This window comes from Asterias rubens, chromosome 16 (genome assembly GCF_902459465.1).
Source record: "Asterias rubens chromosome 16, eAstRub1.3, whole genome shotgun sequence".
In the NCBI taxonomy this organism is placed as follows: Eukaryota; Metazoa; Echinodermata; class Asteroidea; order Forcipulatida; family Asteriidae; genus Asterias; species Asterias rubens.
Window position 1 is genome coordinate 10,587,776 of NC_047077.1, and position 15,746 is coordinate 10,603,521.

General features: G+C 37.8%; 1 protein-coding gene across 3 annotated transcripts in view; it reads right to left on the minus strand.

Annotated features, from left to right (window-relative positions):
- The window catches only part of LOC117300907 (dual specificity tyrosine-phosphorylation-regulated kinase 4-like), a 44,888-nt gene that overhangs the window by 19,929 nt on the left and 9,213 nt on the right, over positions 1-15,746 (minus strand). For 2 of the 3 annotated variants that reach the window (XM_033784774.1, XM_033784773.1), the window contains exon 3: positions 2,075-2,153. In XM_033784774.1, coding sequence (XP_033640665.1) covers positions 2,075-2,153 — 79 coding nt within the window. Of the gene's footprint in view, positions 1-2,074; positions 2,154-4,759; positions 4,905-15,746 lie in introns of those variants that run through there. The other variant, XM_033784772.1, reaches the window with a different exon arrangement.

The following is a 15,746-nucleotide window of genomic DNA, read 5'->3' on the forward strand; positions in this document are numbered from 1 at the left end:
AATCTGTGAAAATTTCAGCTCAATCGGTCGTCGAAGTTGTGAGATAACAATGAAAGAAAAAAACACCCTTGTCACACGAAGTTGTATGCTTTCAGATGCTTGATTTCGAGACTTCAAATTCTAACTCGGAGGTCTCAAAATCAAATTCGTGGAAAATTACTTCTTTCTCGAAAACTACGTCACTTCAGAGGGAGCCGTTTCCCACAATGTTTTATACCATCAACCTCTCCCCATTACTCGTCACCAAGAAAGGTTTTATGCTTATAATTGTTTGAGTAATTACCAATAGTGTCCACCGCCTTTAAGTCGTGCAAAGAGCCTTGCCCTCCTCATGACAGTCTAAGGGCCTCGAAAATGAGTCATCTCAAGATGAGATGTCACTTGTTAGTATTGCCATCACACTTTACTTTGCAATTCTGATCGATACACACTTTAAGAACAAACTCAGCTCTTTGAGAAATCAGCCCCCAGGCCTGCTCTTCAAACCGCAAATACTTACGGACCAATGTTTAACATTCCTTTATAAATCATGTACAAAAGACACCTGTATGCAGACAAATCACATATTGTTTTATGACACATGCAAAGGAGTATCTGAGACCTTCAACAACCCTGAGGAACTTTTCCAGCTTCGTGGATAAATTACCGCAAGTCCCAATAGGAATGCAAATGTTTTAAAAACCTACATTTCTATCACATAAGCCCTTTGTTCAGAGTCACCGTGGCAACAGCTGTTAATTTATAAACATGGATTTAGGTTGTATATTATTATTAAGTCTGAAACATTGTTTGAAGTCTCAAGGCATTACATGTGCAGCGCTGGATGATAAAAGTGTAACAACAAATCACATTCGTAGGGCTATGAATTATTACATTTTACCCCGAGGTAGACGCTAAGACTTAAAAGCAGACAGTTGATGTGGTTAAAGACTTGTGGAGTAACGTTGGCAACGACCAAACAAAGGAGCGGTTTATTGCTTAAACTGCCAACAATGTATTCAGGCTCCAAAACTGTTTATTTTCCTTTTTAAATGTATGATTATATACTTGAACAGTCAAACAAACAAGAAAGTTTCTCCAGAAGAAAGAACCTTAGATCTTCATCGTCATCCCAGTTTGCACCAGGTCCCCGTACCAACACAAGATACGGGGATAGAGCCTTCACAGTATGTGCCCCCACATTATGGAACAATCTCCCCTCCTACATCCAGAATGCTCAGACAATTGGCAGTTTCAAAACACAATTAAAAACCCATCTTTTCAATCGTTTCCATCAGTGCCAATGAGATTACAATAATTTTTCTCATAGTCTAATGATTTTTGTCTCTTCTAAACAGCCTGTTATATTGTATATTTAGTGTACCTTTTGTATTATTATTGTATATTTCTAGCTTTAATTTTCCCGTTTGCTTACTTATCATTTATATTTTCTTTGTGAAGCGCTTAGAAACTTATTTTTAGTATGAAGCGCTATATAAATGTAATCATTATTATTATTATTATTATTATTAAGATGATCAGAGCATACTGATCCAATCATTGGGTTGAACCACCCCAACTCATTAGATAGTCATTACACGTGTTACCGCAAACCTTTCCAAATCGTATTTCCACCATGCAAAGTTTCAAATCCTACTTAACAAGAAAGCGTTGTACACAAACACATGGAACTGTAGTAGCTAGCCAGCAGGACTTATGTTTTACTAGTCCACCAGCTACCGTCTACTTTTCAACACCGAACTTGTTAGTCAGCGGACCAGCTGGAGAGTATTTGAAGTGGTACTCTATGATTTTACTTTCATTTTGCTTTGCTAAACACAGGGATGTGATGATAGGCTGTTGATTTTTTTATAGACTTTTGTGGCTTGTAGTGTTTTTATTCTGTTTTATGGTAGATAATATTTTACGTAAATTTTGTAAATTTGTTGTATAAAAGGCCGAAATGAATTTCCCATCGTGGATAATAAAGTGAATTGAATTGAATTGAATTGAATTGATAAAATGTACCTGAACGGTTAAAAAAAAGAGAGAAATCACATCCCTATACACAAGGTCAAATAATTGACTGACTTACCTTTCCAGTTGATTGCTGGTGAACTGATTTGATCAAAGGCAACATGGTGCCCTGACGTTCCCTCCTCTCAACGACAGACCTGCAACAAGCAAGACAGAAAAACACAATCAAATTACATTATTGCTTATAAAACAACACCATTACGGCATCAAAGGAGAGCATTTTGCATCTGTTATTAAAAGGGGTGAGATTCATTGATGACAAAAAAAGTCTGAAACTGGGAGGCATATCTAAGGAGGTACATCGAAATGATGGCATTTTCACCCTTTGAAGAACCCTTAAAGTTCTAGATTCCAAGGAGCTTTTTGAAGTGGTATCCTCAGTGGTGAAGCACATCAGACAGCCTCAGTAAAAAAAAAATACAACATTTTTTGTTCAACAGGTAGACTTCCCAAATTCAGATATAAGTTTGAAATATCTCATCCCTGTAAATTATAAGCAGTTTTGGCCAATGGTTGTTGTGTTTTGGGTTTTTTATCAGTACCTGAAATAACCCAAAAAGTGTCCCACCTCCCAACATCAACAATGGCATGCATGCTTTAGGACTGTACCAAAGTTGGTAACTGATTGCCGGTCTTACAGGGACTACTACTTTCGAGGACTATTTTCCTCAACTTACTCGACGTACAAAACACAGAGAAAAAAAACCAGAGAGAAAATAGATTAGCTGTTACAAACTGCTTACCGAACAAAAGGACCTATTGTATAAATGCTAGATGAAAAAAATGGGTTAATGGCCCGATGTCACGATCCCAGCAGAGTCTTTATCGAAGGCTAAAAAGCGCAGAATAAGGAAACCAGCAATTTTGTTAACTTTCCTCTACATCAAGCGCAGACAGCATCTGGACTTCTTCTAATCATAGAGTGATCTATAAACATTCAACATGACGCTTATTTATACTTTGATCATTGGTCTTTTATAGCTCCATGCCATGATGTTATTGGGCACACCAACGGAAGATTAAATGGCAAAGCTAGAAGCTAGAAAGATAATCCCAGACTCTAGAGATTAGTAATTGACAGATCATTAAAAGATTTAGATCTGATAAAAATAGAACCCAAAGAACGCTAAGCTCGACCGTCCGGGCCCCAAATGTCATCTGTGGAAGCGACTTATCGCAACACGTGGTCGCGCGAATGGCAAAATGGCAACGCACATAGGCCGTTTCTAAGTATTTCCACTGGCCAATGTTCATGACATCTACTGTACATGGCAAAACATTTTCACTGACTGATGTGGCAAAACAGTCATGTAATTATGCTAATTTTGCAAGACACGCATACAAAACAAAGCGTACGCACATCAAGAAAAAATGGTTCAACAGCGTAATAGTAAGCTAAATATCAAGAAAAATGTCGTACTCACTGTTCTCGGGATTCTATATCTGTGGCCACTACCCAGCAACATGACAAACAGAAGCCTCGCAAGGTGTGCCAGATACACTAACCGTTACAATCATTCGCTAATGATGCGCACACAGTATAAAGAAGGGCCCTATTATTTATTAGGCCCTACACTAACGACTTAATTGTTTTATAGTGTGGACATTTTGTCTGCCAGGTGGGGAGGGGACTCGCCTTAAAATTGTCTGGTCAGATCCTGCTCAGCTGCCTTGTTGATAAAGATCGCATATTTTGTTGACTCAGGACTCAAAGTTGGGGAAAAGACTGCAGGACTTATAATAGCTCACAATCTTTTGTGGACCGGGATTTTATTTACAGGACCAAAATCAAAACTAAAAGAGACTACAGTATCAAAATGAGAACACAATTTTATCATCAAAATTGTTTCAATTGAAAAAAGGAACATCAAGAGAAGATTTATCTCTTCTGTGTTATGGGTGATAGGCGGCAGGATTGAAAGATATTTGTGAGACTCAAACTCTACATTTGAACATCATTATTTTGAGAAAAAGATTTTTTTAAAATTAAAAACAAGACCAAAGGACTTGTCCTTTCTTGAGTTTACTGGCCTGACACTAAAATCACTGGACTTTGGGAACAGACCGTATTGAATAACCCCTTTTTGCTATGAAAAGTCGCCCATCTTGTAGGGCAAATCGTATGCGCGTCCAAACGCATACATCATCGAAGCACGCAGCATGCAACATTCCTGGTTTGATTTCTACCGCACATGCACGCAATCTCGTACATGCAGGTAGGTCAGATATTTGAGCCGCGTGACGTCATATTCAATACAGTCTATTGGTCCAGTGTAAAATTTTAGCCTGCCCATAGCCTTACATTTACCAAAGACAGACTCTAATTTTTTAGGGGGTCATTCAAAACAGAAACGAATCAATTTCATTTTGTAATTTGAATTGTATTGAGTGCCTTCATAATAATTATCTGCAATAAAGAACAAATCAATGCTTCATATGAACCAGATATTTTAGATCCAACATCAGTTGTTTCTTATAGATTTGTTGGAATGAAATTGATGATCTTGGCCACCTGTATTTTTTGTCTTCTTCTTTATCGTTTGTTTTGAGTATCTTATTTTATGAATTGTTATTGCTTTGCCAAGTACATTTTCTCTGCTTTGTAAGTTAAAGGAAAACAACTAAAAATATTATACGTTCATGCTAAATGTTTCCTTCCTGGCTAAATTTCAAGTCAGCCTTCAAGGAGGAGTCTGCTTGGGTCAAACGTCTGGCCATTAACAACAATTTGCTTTTAACTTACGGATAGTCGTCCTTTGTTAGAGATTTTCTCTTGCTATTCATGTTTCCAATGTGTTCATAAATGCTGCATCCAAGGCATTTTACTGAGGAACATTTATTGTTAATCACCACTGTGGCTGTTGTGGCTCCCCTCGACAAAAAGTCTTTAGTCTACAAAACACTCTAATTCAGGTTACAATTCCTTCAAATGTATTTTCTGGACATTGACTGTCCTACCGAATCTTCAACTATCACCTCATCAATGTTAAATAGTTGACATCACTGCTTGTAGCAAAGATATCTGCTAGCCTTGCAGAACAAGGCTGTAGTATAGCTGAGTTATAATTTGAAGCTCCACATAGTCACTTGTCAACAAGTGTGAAATTCACTGTAGACAAGTCACTCAGCAACTACCTGCAGTTGGCATCACTGCTAATTGTAGAAGAAAATTGTAGACCTACGCTAGCATTGCAGCACAAAAGGTTTACATTTTGTGTGCACCGTGATTTATAACTCATCTGTTGTATAGCTGAGTGATAATTCGGAGCTCCACAAAGTAAAAAATTCACTCGTCAACAAACTTGATTTTCTTTAATTCAGGCCAAAACATCATCATAACTAGTCAGCAACTACTGTAGTTGGCATCACTGCTTGTAGAAGAGAATGTAGATCTCTACTAGCATTGCAGCACAAAATGTTTGTAATCTTGTGCTACGTGTTTTATTCCACAACTGCAGTACAGCCTGGTGATAATTTGAAGTTCCACAAAGTCAAAATCATACACTCTATTCTGCTATCATCCACTTGACACTGACAGTGGATACTCAAAACATTGATGCCACAGAAATCACAAAAGTCTTCGGTCCGGTTACATAAATCCACAGAATCGCTCAATCATGGAGCAACTGGTACACAACACCCGACTCCTATCGGCTTGCCATAATTATGACAATGTCATCCCGGTGGGGTACCTTTTCCCTAGTTACGCCATGCACCTTCAATCAACGCACTCCCTAGAATATGAATGACTTATTTTTTATGACCAGTGTGACACAAAGGACCACAAGCACCGAGGCATGTGGAGTACTGTTTAGGAAAGCACACAAAAGCTGGATGGCTTTTCTGGCTGAACAGTGACAACATGCTGGCCCCATTTCTATCACTCATGTACACCCAAACCAACCCCCTAGAAAGTTCGCATTGTTGATCGATGCTTTGTAAAGTTAGACTGGGGAGGTAATTTGTAGCATGCCTGGGGCGGGTGGTTATGACTTAATAGGACCATATCTCCCTGATATGACTCAATCAAGCGTAAATCAAAGCATAGAAAGTGCAAAAAGGCTTGGCTATTAACTGGAAGAATCATAAGCGCATATCAAAATATGACGAATCAATTTTAATAATCAAGCGAGCAGATATAATTACAAGCACATACAGATCCTTAAATTGGTTTATTTATGATATGAAGAGAAAATCAGAAAGGTTACTGTTCACGCCTTCAGAGTGGATACGAACATCAGTTATCAATTTGGAATGTTAAACGAACACGTTGCCTTGGATCGGTCGAGTTGGTCTTTGAAAAGCGTTTGTAACCGTTCGTTGTAAAATGCACACATCTATGATTAGAAAGATATTTTAAAGTAGAATATAAGGATCCACACAAGGATCATTCGAAATTGCATGGTTTTCCTTTTACCTCGGCGACAAACACGGTCGGCCATTCATGGGAGTAAATTCTTTGAGGCCCATAAATAGCCGACCGTGTTAGTTCGCAGAGTAAAAAGATAACCAAGCAATTTCGAAGCATATGTGTGTGGATCGTAGTATACTACTTGTAAAACAGAGGATGCCCGGCAGCTAGGAGGCTTGTTTGACTGGTTCAATTTGCATCATGGAGAATAAAGAATAAGGCCGAGTATTACATAATTTGGTTTTATCCAAACAACGATATGTGTAAAATACCTGTTACTCAGTTCTTTCCAGTGAAAAAAAAAACCCTCACACAGGCATAGGCCTATTAATTACTCGGCTGGGATTCAGACCAAAGACCTTTGTCATTCTAAAGCAGACAGTCCAAAGACCACCGAGATGGTGCCTTGGTGCTTTTTGAAATTGGCTGGATTTCACAACGCACTGATCAAATTCGTCTTATAATAATAATAATAATAATAATAATAATAATAATAATAATAATAATAATAAATAACATTTGTATAGCGCTTTCCACAGGCTTTTCAAAGCGCTTTAGCCGAGTCTTGAATGAGCTGATTGAGGATGAGTCACGGATGTGAAGAGGGAGCTTGTTCCAGCAAGTTGGTGCAGCTACTGAGAATGCTCTATCACCATAGCGGGTATTCGTGCATGGACCATTGGAAAGTTGAAGATGAATGTTGGATGTTGATCGAAGGCTTATGGATGAAGAAGGCAACTTTTATGATGAGTTATCACCAAAGTCATTTGTATCGTTACATCACACTTTACTTAGCAATTAAGATTTTTATTTTATATGTAGTTTTGAACTTAAATTTTAGCTCTTTGTGAAATCGGACAACCATGTGAATAAAATCCCTCTTTTTGGAGAAGTGACCAGTTCTGAGAAGAAGCTGGTCTTGTCGTGTCAAACAGTATAAACACGTTCTGCTCGTCCTCCAAACCACATTCATGCTTTTCTGTAAGGTAAATGTTATAGCCATTATACACTTTCGGTACAGAAAAAAAGCAAAAAGTTCCACAGATTTACAAATAATTTACAGGGTTTACAGAAGGTAATGGTGAAAGACTTCTCTTGAAATATTATTCCATGAAATGCTTTACTTTTTGAGAAAACATTAAAACAATATAAAATTCTCGACAGCGAGAATTACGGATTTATTTTAAACACATGTCATGACACGGCGAAACGTGCGGATTCAAGGGTTGGTTTTCCCGTTATTTTCTCCCGACTCCGATGACCAATTGAGCCTAAATTTTCACAGGTTTGTTATTTTATACATAAGTTGTGATACATGAAGTGTGGGACTTGGACAACACTGTTTACCGAAAGTGTATAATGGCTTTAATACAGTACGACACTTGAACTGAACCATGGAGGAATGATCCATTTCCTTCCTCCATCCATGCTCCATCATTGTCCATGAATGAACTCTGGCCCATCTTAAATGCATTCATCAACAGTCCACAAGGTGATAGCGCAAGCTGCATCCACCCACCCCAAGCAAGACCTTCACACATCAACAGCCAGCGCTTAACATCCTAATCGATGGCTATGTTGGCAGGGCTGGGGTAATAACAATAGCAACACCTGTTCCTGATAATTAAATCTGTTCAATGACTGATTAAAACGTTGTGCATTATTAAGAATGACTGCATGAACTAAACAGGAGTCAATGTAGCAGTTTCAAATGGCACTAAATACTTGTTTTTAGTGCAACAATTTACCTAAATCTGTTTAATGGTCACTGAACAGATTTTTATTTTGTTTTATGTTGGTTTACCAAATTTGAGACGAATGCAAAGTCAACTATGGGGTTGGTTTCAACCGGGCCTGGAACAACACGCAGGCCACGAAGGCCATGACTTTCGTTGCCCCTGGTCTTGTTCTTGGTGCACCTTCAAAAGTTTACCAATGACTTTAACATTTTTCCAATGAAAGTGCCATTTGAAAAATGAAAAATGGTCTTGCCCTTTTAAAGATGAATCTCCAGCCCTGAACTACATGCGCTCCAAAAATTAATGTCCATTAAAACTGTAGTTGTTGATAAACTATTTCACAGATTGCTTAGGGCTGGTGTCCAATCAAGGTCAGAGATGCAAAAGGTACTGGCTTCATGGGGATGTATTAATGATTTGATTGGAACTAACAGTACAGTTACACCATCTCTGTCCTTACTCTATGGTTACACTAACAGTTTTTTTCAGCAAGCATTAAATAGACACTATATTCTGCTGCAACTTTCAGATAACTTCTTTCTTTATAATTCCTATTTATTATGTCAACAAAATTGAAACCAAAACAGAAATCTACGACTCTTGATTTGTTTGCTCTTACCAATCAAGGTCAGAGATGCAAAAGGTACCGGCTTCATGGGGATGTATTAAAGATTTGATTGTAATTAACGGTACAGTTACACTTACCGTTTCTTTTCAGAAAGCAATAAATAGACACTGTATTCTGCTGCAACTTTCAGTATTTATTATGTCAACCAAATTGAAACCAAAATAGAAATATATGACCCTACCTTCAATATTCTGATTTGTTTGTTGTTGCAGTAGAGGAGGAGTTGTCTATACTACCTGCTTCACAGGTGCATCCCTACACCGCCTCGCCATGCCCACAACTGAAATCTGATTAGCCCACCTTGGCTTCTATGTTGGGGATCAACGAGGATAAACCCCTCTCAAAATCCAGGATTATACCACCAAGCTCCCTCATCAAGTCTATTTTCGGACAAAGCTGCGGAGGGCAGTGAGAACAGATTACGATAAGGAGACTTTTGTACCAAATCTTTAAGTACCGTAGAGATTTATTGGTATAAATCCCAAGGATAGAGTAAGGAGGCATGCCCCTAAAGATAAGCAGAGAGTTATTGCATTGTGGTCTGGATAAAAGGTCTGCTAAGAGAAGCGTAATGCAAATGTTGATGAATTTAATGACAGGATTTGAGAAAAGAGGATTTATCATTGGTTGATTAATATCTGTATAAAGGGCTTATCGATAGGGTCTATTTTTGTCAATGTAGTGCTTATTTATACAGGCAAGGTTATAGAGAAAAATACAATAAAAAACAAATGGGAAAGTTTCAGCTGAATCAGGTGGCTTGATCTAAGTAAGCTGAAAGTTTATCTCTAAAGATATCCCCAAAACAAGACTTTCACCTTGTGTTCAATAAATTTGGCACAGGTTACTTGTATTGTACAATACTACATAAAATTTAACCAAATAAAACAGTTTTAAAAAACAAAGATACATTCCTTTTAAAGCCATTACACTTTCGGTACAGAAAAAAAAAAATCACAGATTTACAAATAATTTACAGGGTTTACAGAAGGTAATGGTGAAAGACTTCTCTTGAAATATTATTCCATGAAATGCTTTACTTTTTAAGAAAACATTTTAAAACAACATCAATTCTCGATAGCGAGAATTACGGATTTATTTTAAACACATGTAATGACACGGCGAAACGTGCGAAAACAAGAGTGGGTTTTCCCGTGATTTTCTCCCTACTCCGATGACCGATTGAGCCTAAATTTTCACAGGTTTGTTACTTTATATATAAGTTGTGATACACGAAGTGTGGGACTTGGACAATACTGTTTACCGAAAGTGCATAATGGCTTTAAAAGTAGACATCTACACATTGGTATGTTGTACACATGTTGCTCGATTGATACACCATGTTTCCTATCTTTATTTTAATTTTTTTTTCGTTTAGGCAAACAGCGAACAACTGTCTGGGTTGAACAAATTTATGATAGTAGGATCAGAAGTCACTGTAATATTTCTGATTTGAATGACATAAATGCCATAACATGTTTAAGACTTGTCCAACTCACCGACATTGTTTGTTTTTTAAAGGCTAACAGGTCAATGTTGGTGGCTTACACGCTTTTACATTTTATTAACTCGCACTGGTTTAGATACAGCAGGTATTCCACAGTTAAAGGATTTGGGTACTTTTTGTAACACAAAACACAATGTCCACAGATTTACATTAAACTGACACCGCTTGACGATAATGATAGTAGAAAGCAAACCTTAAAATATTAGTTGCTGAGGTGCTGATAGCTTTTGAGAAATGAGTAAAACAGTGTCAACAGCAATGCTCTTCTCTACAGTCTTCCTAACAACCAGATTTCCCGACTTCAACGGCTCCAAAATACTGCTGCCCGCATTGTGACACTGTCTAGAAAATCCTGTGCTATCACCCCCATTCTGAAACAACTACACTGGCTCCCTCTCTCTCAACGAATCATCTTCAAGCTGATGCTCACTGTCCACAAAGCTCTTAATGGCAAGGCTCCCCACTATATTTCTGAACTGCTTCAAGTTTACACTCCATCAAGGAATCTTTGATCAAGTTCCATGCTTCTCCTCAATGAACCCAAGTCTCGACACTCATGGGGTGACAGGTCTTTTTCTTCAGCCGCGCCACGCATCTGGAACTCTCTACCACTTAATCTTCGATCTTGTGTTTGTACCACAAAATTCAAGTCTCTTCGCAAAACTTATCTCATGTCACAGGTTTTCAATGACTAATTTTGTTGTTTCTGTTTTTCTTTGTGTTGTGTTTTGTTTTTTGTTTTGTTATTGGTTTTACTGCGCCTTGAACACCCAGCAGGGTGGATATGTGCGCATTACAAGTCTTATTATTATTATTATTATTATTATTATTATTATTATTATTATTATTATTATTATTATTATTATTATTATTATTATTATTATTATTATTATTATTATTATTATTATTATTATTATTATTATTATTATTATTATTATTATTATTATTATTATTATTATTATTATTATTATTATTATTATTATTATTATTATTATTATTATTATTATTATTATTATGAAAATATGTTTTTACTTGCTAAAATAATTTTCATCTCATGATCACTGTGTTTTTGTCCTTCAAAAAGTAATCAGACCCTTTAATATCACCCCAGAAAACAAACAGAACTGCCAACATTTGCATCTTGCAATCAGGAGATTTGGAATTACATGCAACCCAATAGGGACAAAGTTTCCACAATCAGGGAGATTTTCAAATGTGTCCATGAAAACATGAAAAGATCGATTGGTATCTTCAGGGAACTTGAGCTGCCGACTCAGGGAGAATTGGCAGATCTGTAAAGAAAAAAAACGCTTTCTACAAATTTCACTGCTTTTGAATAAAACCGTTAAGTTTCACGCTTGTTGTGTTTTTCTGCTTCCAACAATGACCCACCTCTACTCCTCAACGCTTCATTGGACCGGGCATAGTGGACCCTTAAGGCCATGGACACTATTGGTAATTACTCAAAATAATCATCAGCAAAAAAACCTTACGACACTCAACTATACATCACGTTTAAATCTTCTCAAGAAAACGCCAATGCATCTATTGCAAGACTTGAGAAATGCATCCAAGAGATTCGACATTGGACACAACAAAACTTCCTGAAGTTAAATGATGATAAGACAGAGTTCCTTCTATTTGGGTCACGTCAACAGTTAACTAAGGTTTCAGTGCCATACATCTCCATCGGTGATGCTCGGATAGCTCCCTCGCTGAAAGCTCGGAATTTAGGGGTTATTTTTGATTCATTAATGACACTTCAGCCACACATCAACAACATTGTTCGTTTATCATCATATCACATCAGGAATATAGGTAAGATTCGCAAGTACTTGGACAAAAGTGCCACTGAAAAGGTCATTCACGCATTTGTTACTTCTCGCCTTGACAACGGAAATGCTCTTCTCTACAGTCTTCCTAACAACCAGATTTCCAGACTTCAACGGCTCCAAAATACTGCTGCCCGCATTGTGACACTGTCTAGAAAATCGTGTTCTATCACCCCCATTCTGAAACAACTACACTGGCTCCCTATCTCTCAACGAATCATCTTCAAGCTGATGCTCATTGTCCACAAAGCTCTTAATGGCAAGGCTCCCCACTATATTTCTGAACTGCTTCAAGTTTACACTCCATCAAGGAATCTTCGATCAAGTTCTATGCTTCTCCTCATTGAACCCAAGTCTCGACACTCATGGGGTGACAGGTCTTTTTCTTCAGCCGCGCCACGCATCTGGAACTCTCTACCACTTAATCTTCGATCTTGTCTTTGTACTGCAAAATTCAAGTCTCTTCTCAAAACTTATCTTATGTCACAGGTTTTCAATGACTAATTTTGTTGTGTCTGTTTTTCTTTTGTGTTGTGTTTTGTTTTTGTTTTTGTGTTTGGTTTTACTGCGCCTTGAACACCCAGCAGGGTGGATATGTGCGCATTACAAGTCTTATTATTATTATTATTACTTGGTGACGAGTAATGGGGAGAAGTTGATGGTATAAAACATTGTGAGAAACGGCTCCCTCTGAAGTAACCTAGTTTTTGAGAAAGAATTAGTATTCCATGAATTTGATTTTGAGATCTCAGATAAAGAATTTGAGGTCTCGAAATCAAGCATCGGAAAGCACACAACTTCATGTGACCAGGGTGGGTTTTTTTGTCATTATTATCTTGCAACTTTGACGACCGATTGAGCTCAAATTTTCACAGGTTTTTTATTTAATGCATATGTTGAGGTACACTAAGTGATAAGGCTGGTCTTTGACTACAGTGTCTTTAAAGGGGGTAAGGTACATATACGTAGCAACAACAAGTCATGGTCAAACAGAATAAAAATGTGTGGTGGTGGGGAGGGGGGGGGGTGGGCAAGGGTGCAGTTTCCCCAAATCAAAAGGAATGCTCTGGTCTGAAGTGGGATTCGAACTGGGTCCACAGAGGTGATAATTAGCAACAACAAAATAACTGACCCAACCTGATCCCAATCTGATTTCTCGTATGATGGTCTAGTTAAAATGTTGAGATAATAATAAGCCCTGTGGTCTTGTGGATTTTCTCAAAAACTTTTAGGCTTTGCTTTCTAGGTCTAACTGATTAATTCACACACTTCGACCACAGGGAATAACAACCAGCCCTACACCTCGATTGCTTTACCCATGATCTATCCCAGCAAAAAGGCATACCCAAGCTAGGAATAGCCACCCCTGCTCTGGAGTAGGGGTTTAGCGTAGCCCTGGCGGCCTTACACTTTGGTATTATACTACAGTGACGTCAACAGTGCAGACAACACTGTGAGTAATTTTTTAACAGTGGGAGCTGCATTATTTCATGAAAATGACGGATTTGTGAAGAATATATGACGACCAAAACCCACCGCAGAAAAATGTACGCCGCCATAGAATGTGAATTTGTTGAAACTAGTGGCTAGTTGCAGGTAAGATTTGAGTTATGAAGCTTTGACAATTTTCCGCCCCAGAAACGGGCCTTAATAGTGTATAGGACTCTGTATCTGTGTACAGAGAAAGAGTCCTATATAGGGCTAGGGTTTAGCGGTGAAACGCTTTCTTGAACATGCAATCGGAAAGGACCTAGGTAGGGACAGGATGAGAGTGCAGCATGGGCTAGAAAACTCCTTCCCAGGGCTGTATTACATGGGGATAAGGGATGCAGTGTGAACAGGGCTTTTAAAGGCTGCCCCAGTTGGTGAGGTTACTAATCCAATGGCTAATCTATATCCAATGGCTGACTGGACTAGACTTTCTGGCCAGCAGTCAAACAAGTACAGTAGCCTGTAGGGCTACAAAACAGAAGCTGTTGACTCTCTATTTGACCACATGTAGCCAGCATTGTGTACCGATCAGCTAGGTAAAGTCTACCATTATCATCAAGTCCAGCCAACTTCAAAACCCTCCTCTCAACACCCAACCTTTAAAACTTGTTTTCAAATAATAAATCACCCAATTACCATATTAACTGTTTATGAGGATGACAAGAAAGACCCAGTGGCAGTAGATCAATATTTACTCAAGGAAGTTAAGATGTTGGTAAAGGTTGATTGACCCTCTGATGAATGCAAAGCTGATTTCCAATTTTACTCTTTGTAAAGTCTCTGCATACTGATCGATACTTGGTATTCATTTCCGTTGCCAAGTATGCACTAACCCCTGGTGTACTACACATGTATAGGGCGGAGTTCTACTTGGTTTTTTTTAGTCATCATGATCCTTGTAATACTAGGACGGGAATTTTCACTTCTGAAAAGACATATCTATAGAAACTGATGAATTAGGAAATGATGTCTTAGCGTGTTGCATACTTTTTTGTTAGCCTTTAGGAAAAGAATCTGCTTTATGGTTGAAGTAACGGGCAACTATACTACTTTTTTTTCTAAAAATTATGCAATAATTTAATACTTGTATGCAAGGGAAACCATTTTTAAGTTGGCGAATAAATGTTCTTTCCAAATGCACTGTACAATAATTCTTGAATTTGACAGCATTTTTAAACTGCTTCAATGGTAATTACATTTACTCGCCATGATCAGCGTGCCTTTGCCAATGCAGCACCTGCAATTTTGAACAAGCTCCATGGCAAACTCCGTCAATCAACACCTTTGAACATATCCAAGAAGGAATTGATGTCCACTTTGTTTCGTTAGGTTTTCTCTGTACTTGTTCTGTTCAAACATAACTTTTGTGTCAATCTCCGTCAATCAAAATCTTTAAAAATCTTTAAGAAGGAATTGAAGTCCAGTTTGTTTTGTTAGGTTTTCTCTTTACTTGTTCTGAACATAGCTTTTGTGTCAATCTCTGTCAATCAAAATCTTTAAACATCTTCAAGGAATTGAAGTCTAGTTTGTTTTGTTAGGTTTTCTCTTTACTCGTTGTTCCGAACATAACTTTTGTGTCAATCTCCATCAATCAACAACTTTGAACATCTTCAAGAGGGAATTGAAGTCCACTTTGTTTCGTTAGGTTTTCTCTTTACTGGTTCTGACCATAGCTTTTGTGTCAATCTCCGTCAATCAACATCTTTGAAAATCTTCAAGAGGGAATTAAAGTCCTATTGGTTCGCTAGTCTTTCTCTTTACTTGTTCAGGGGTGGATTTCACAAAGAGTTAGGACTAGTCTTATCTCGAGTTAGGACCAGTTACTCGTCTAACTCAGGACTATCCATGCAATTTGTTTATCTTCTAGGACTAGTCCTAAGTTAGGACTAGTGCTAACTCTTTGTGCAATCGACCCCTGGACATATATTTTGTATCACTCTGTTATTTTGTTTTATGGGCCTTGATCAGTTCTCAGAGATGCACATTTAACATGAAGTCCATATTGTTAAAAATAATGTCATAAAACCATTTCATTATTTTTAAAAACTGAAAATCAACCTTCAACGTTGTAACAGTCCCTTTGGAAGAAGTGAACAAAACTTGCACATTGTACAATGAACAT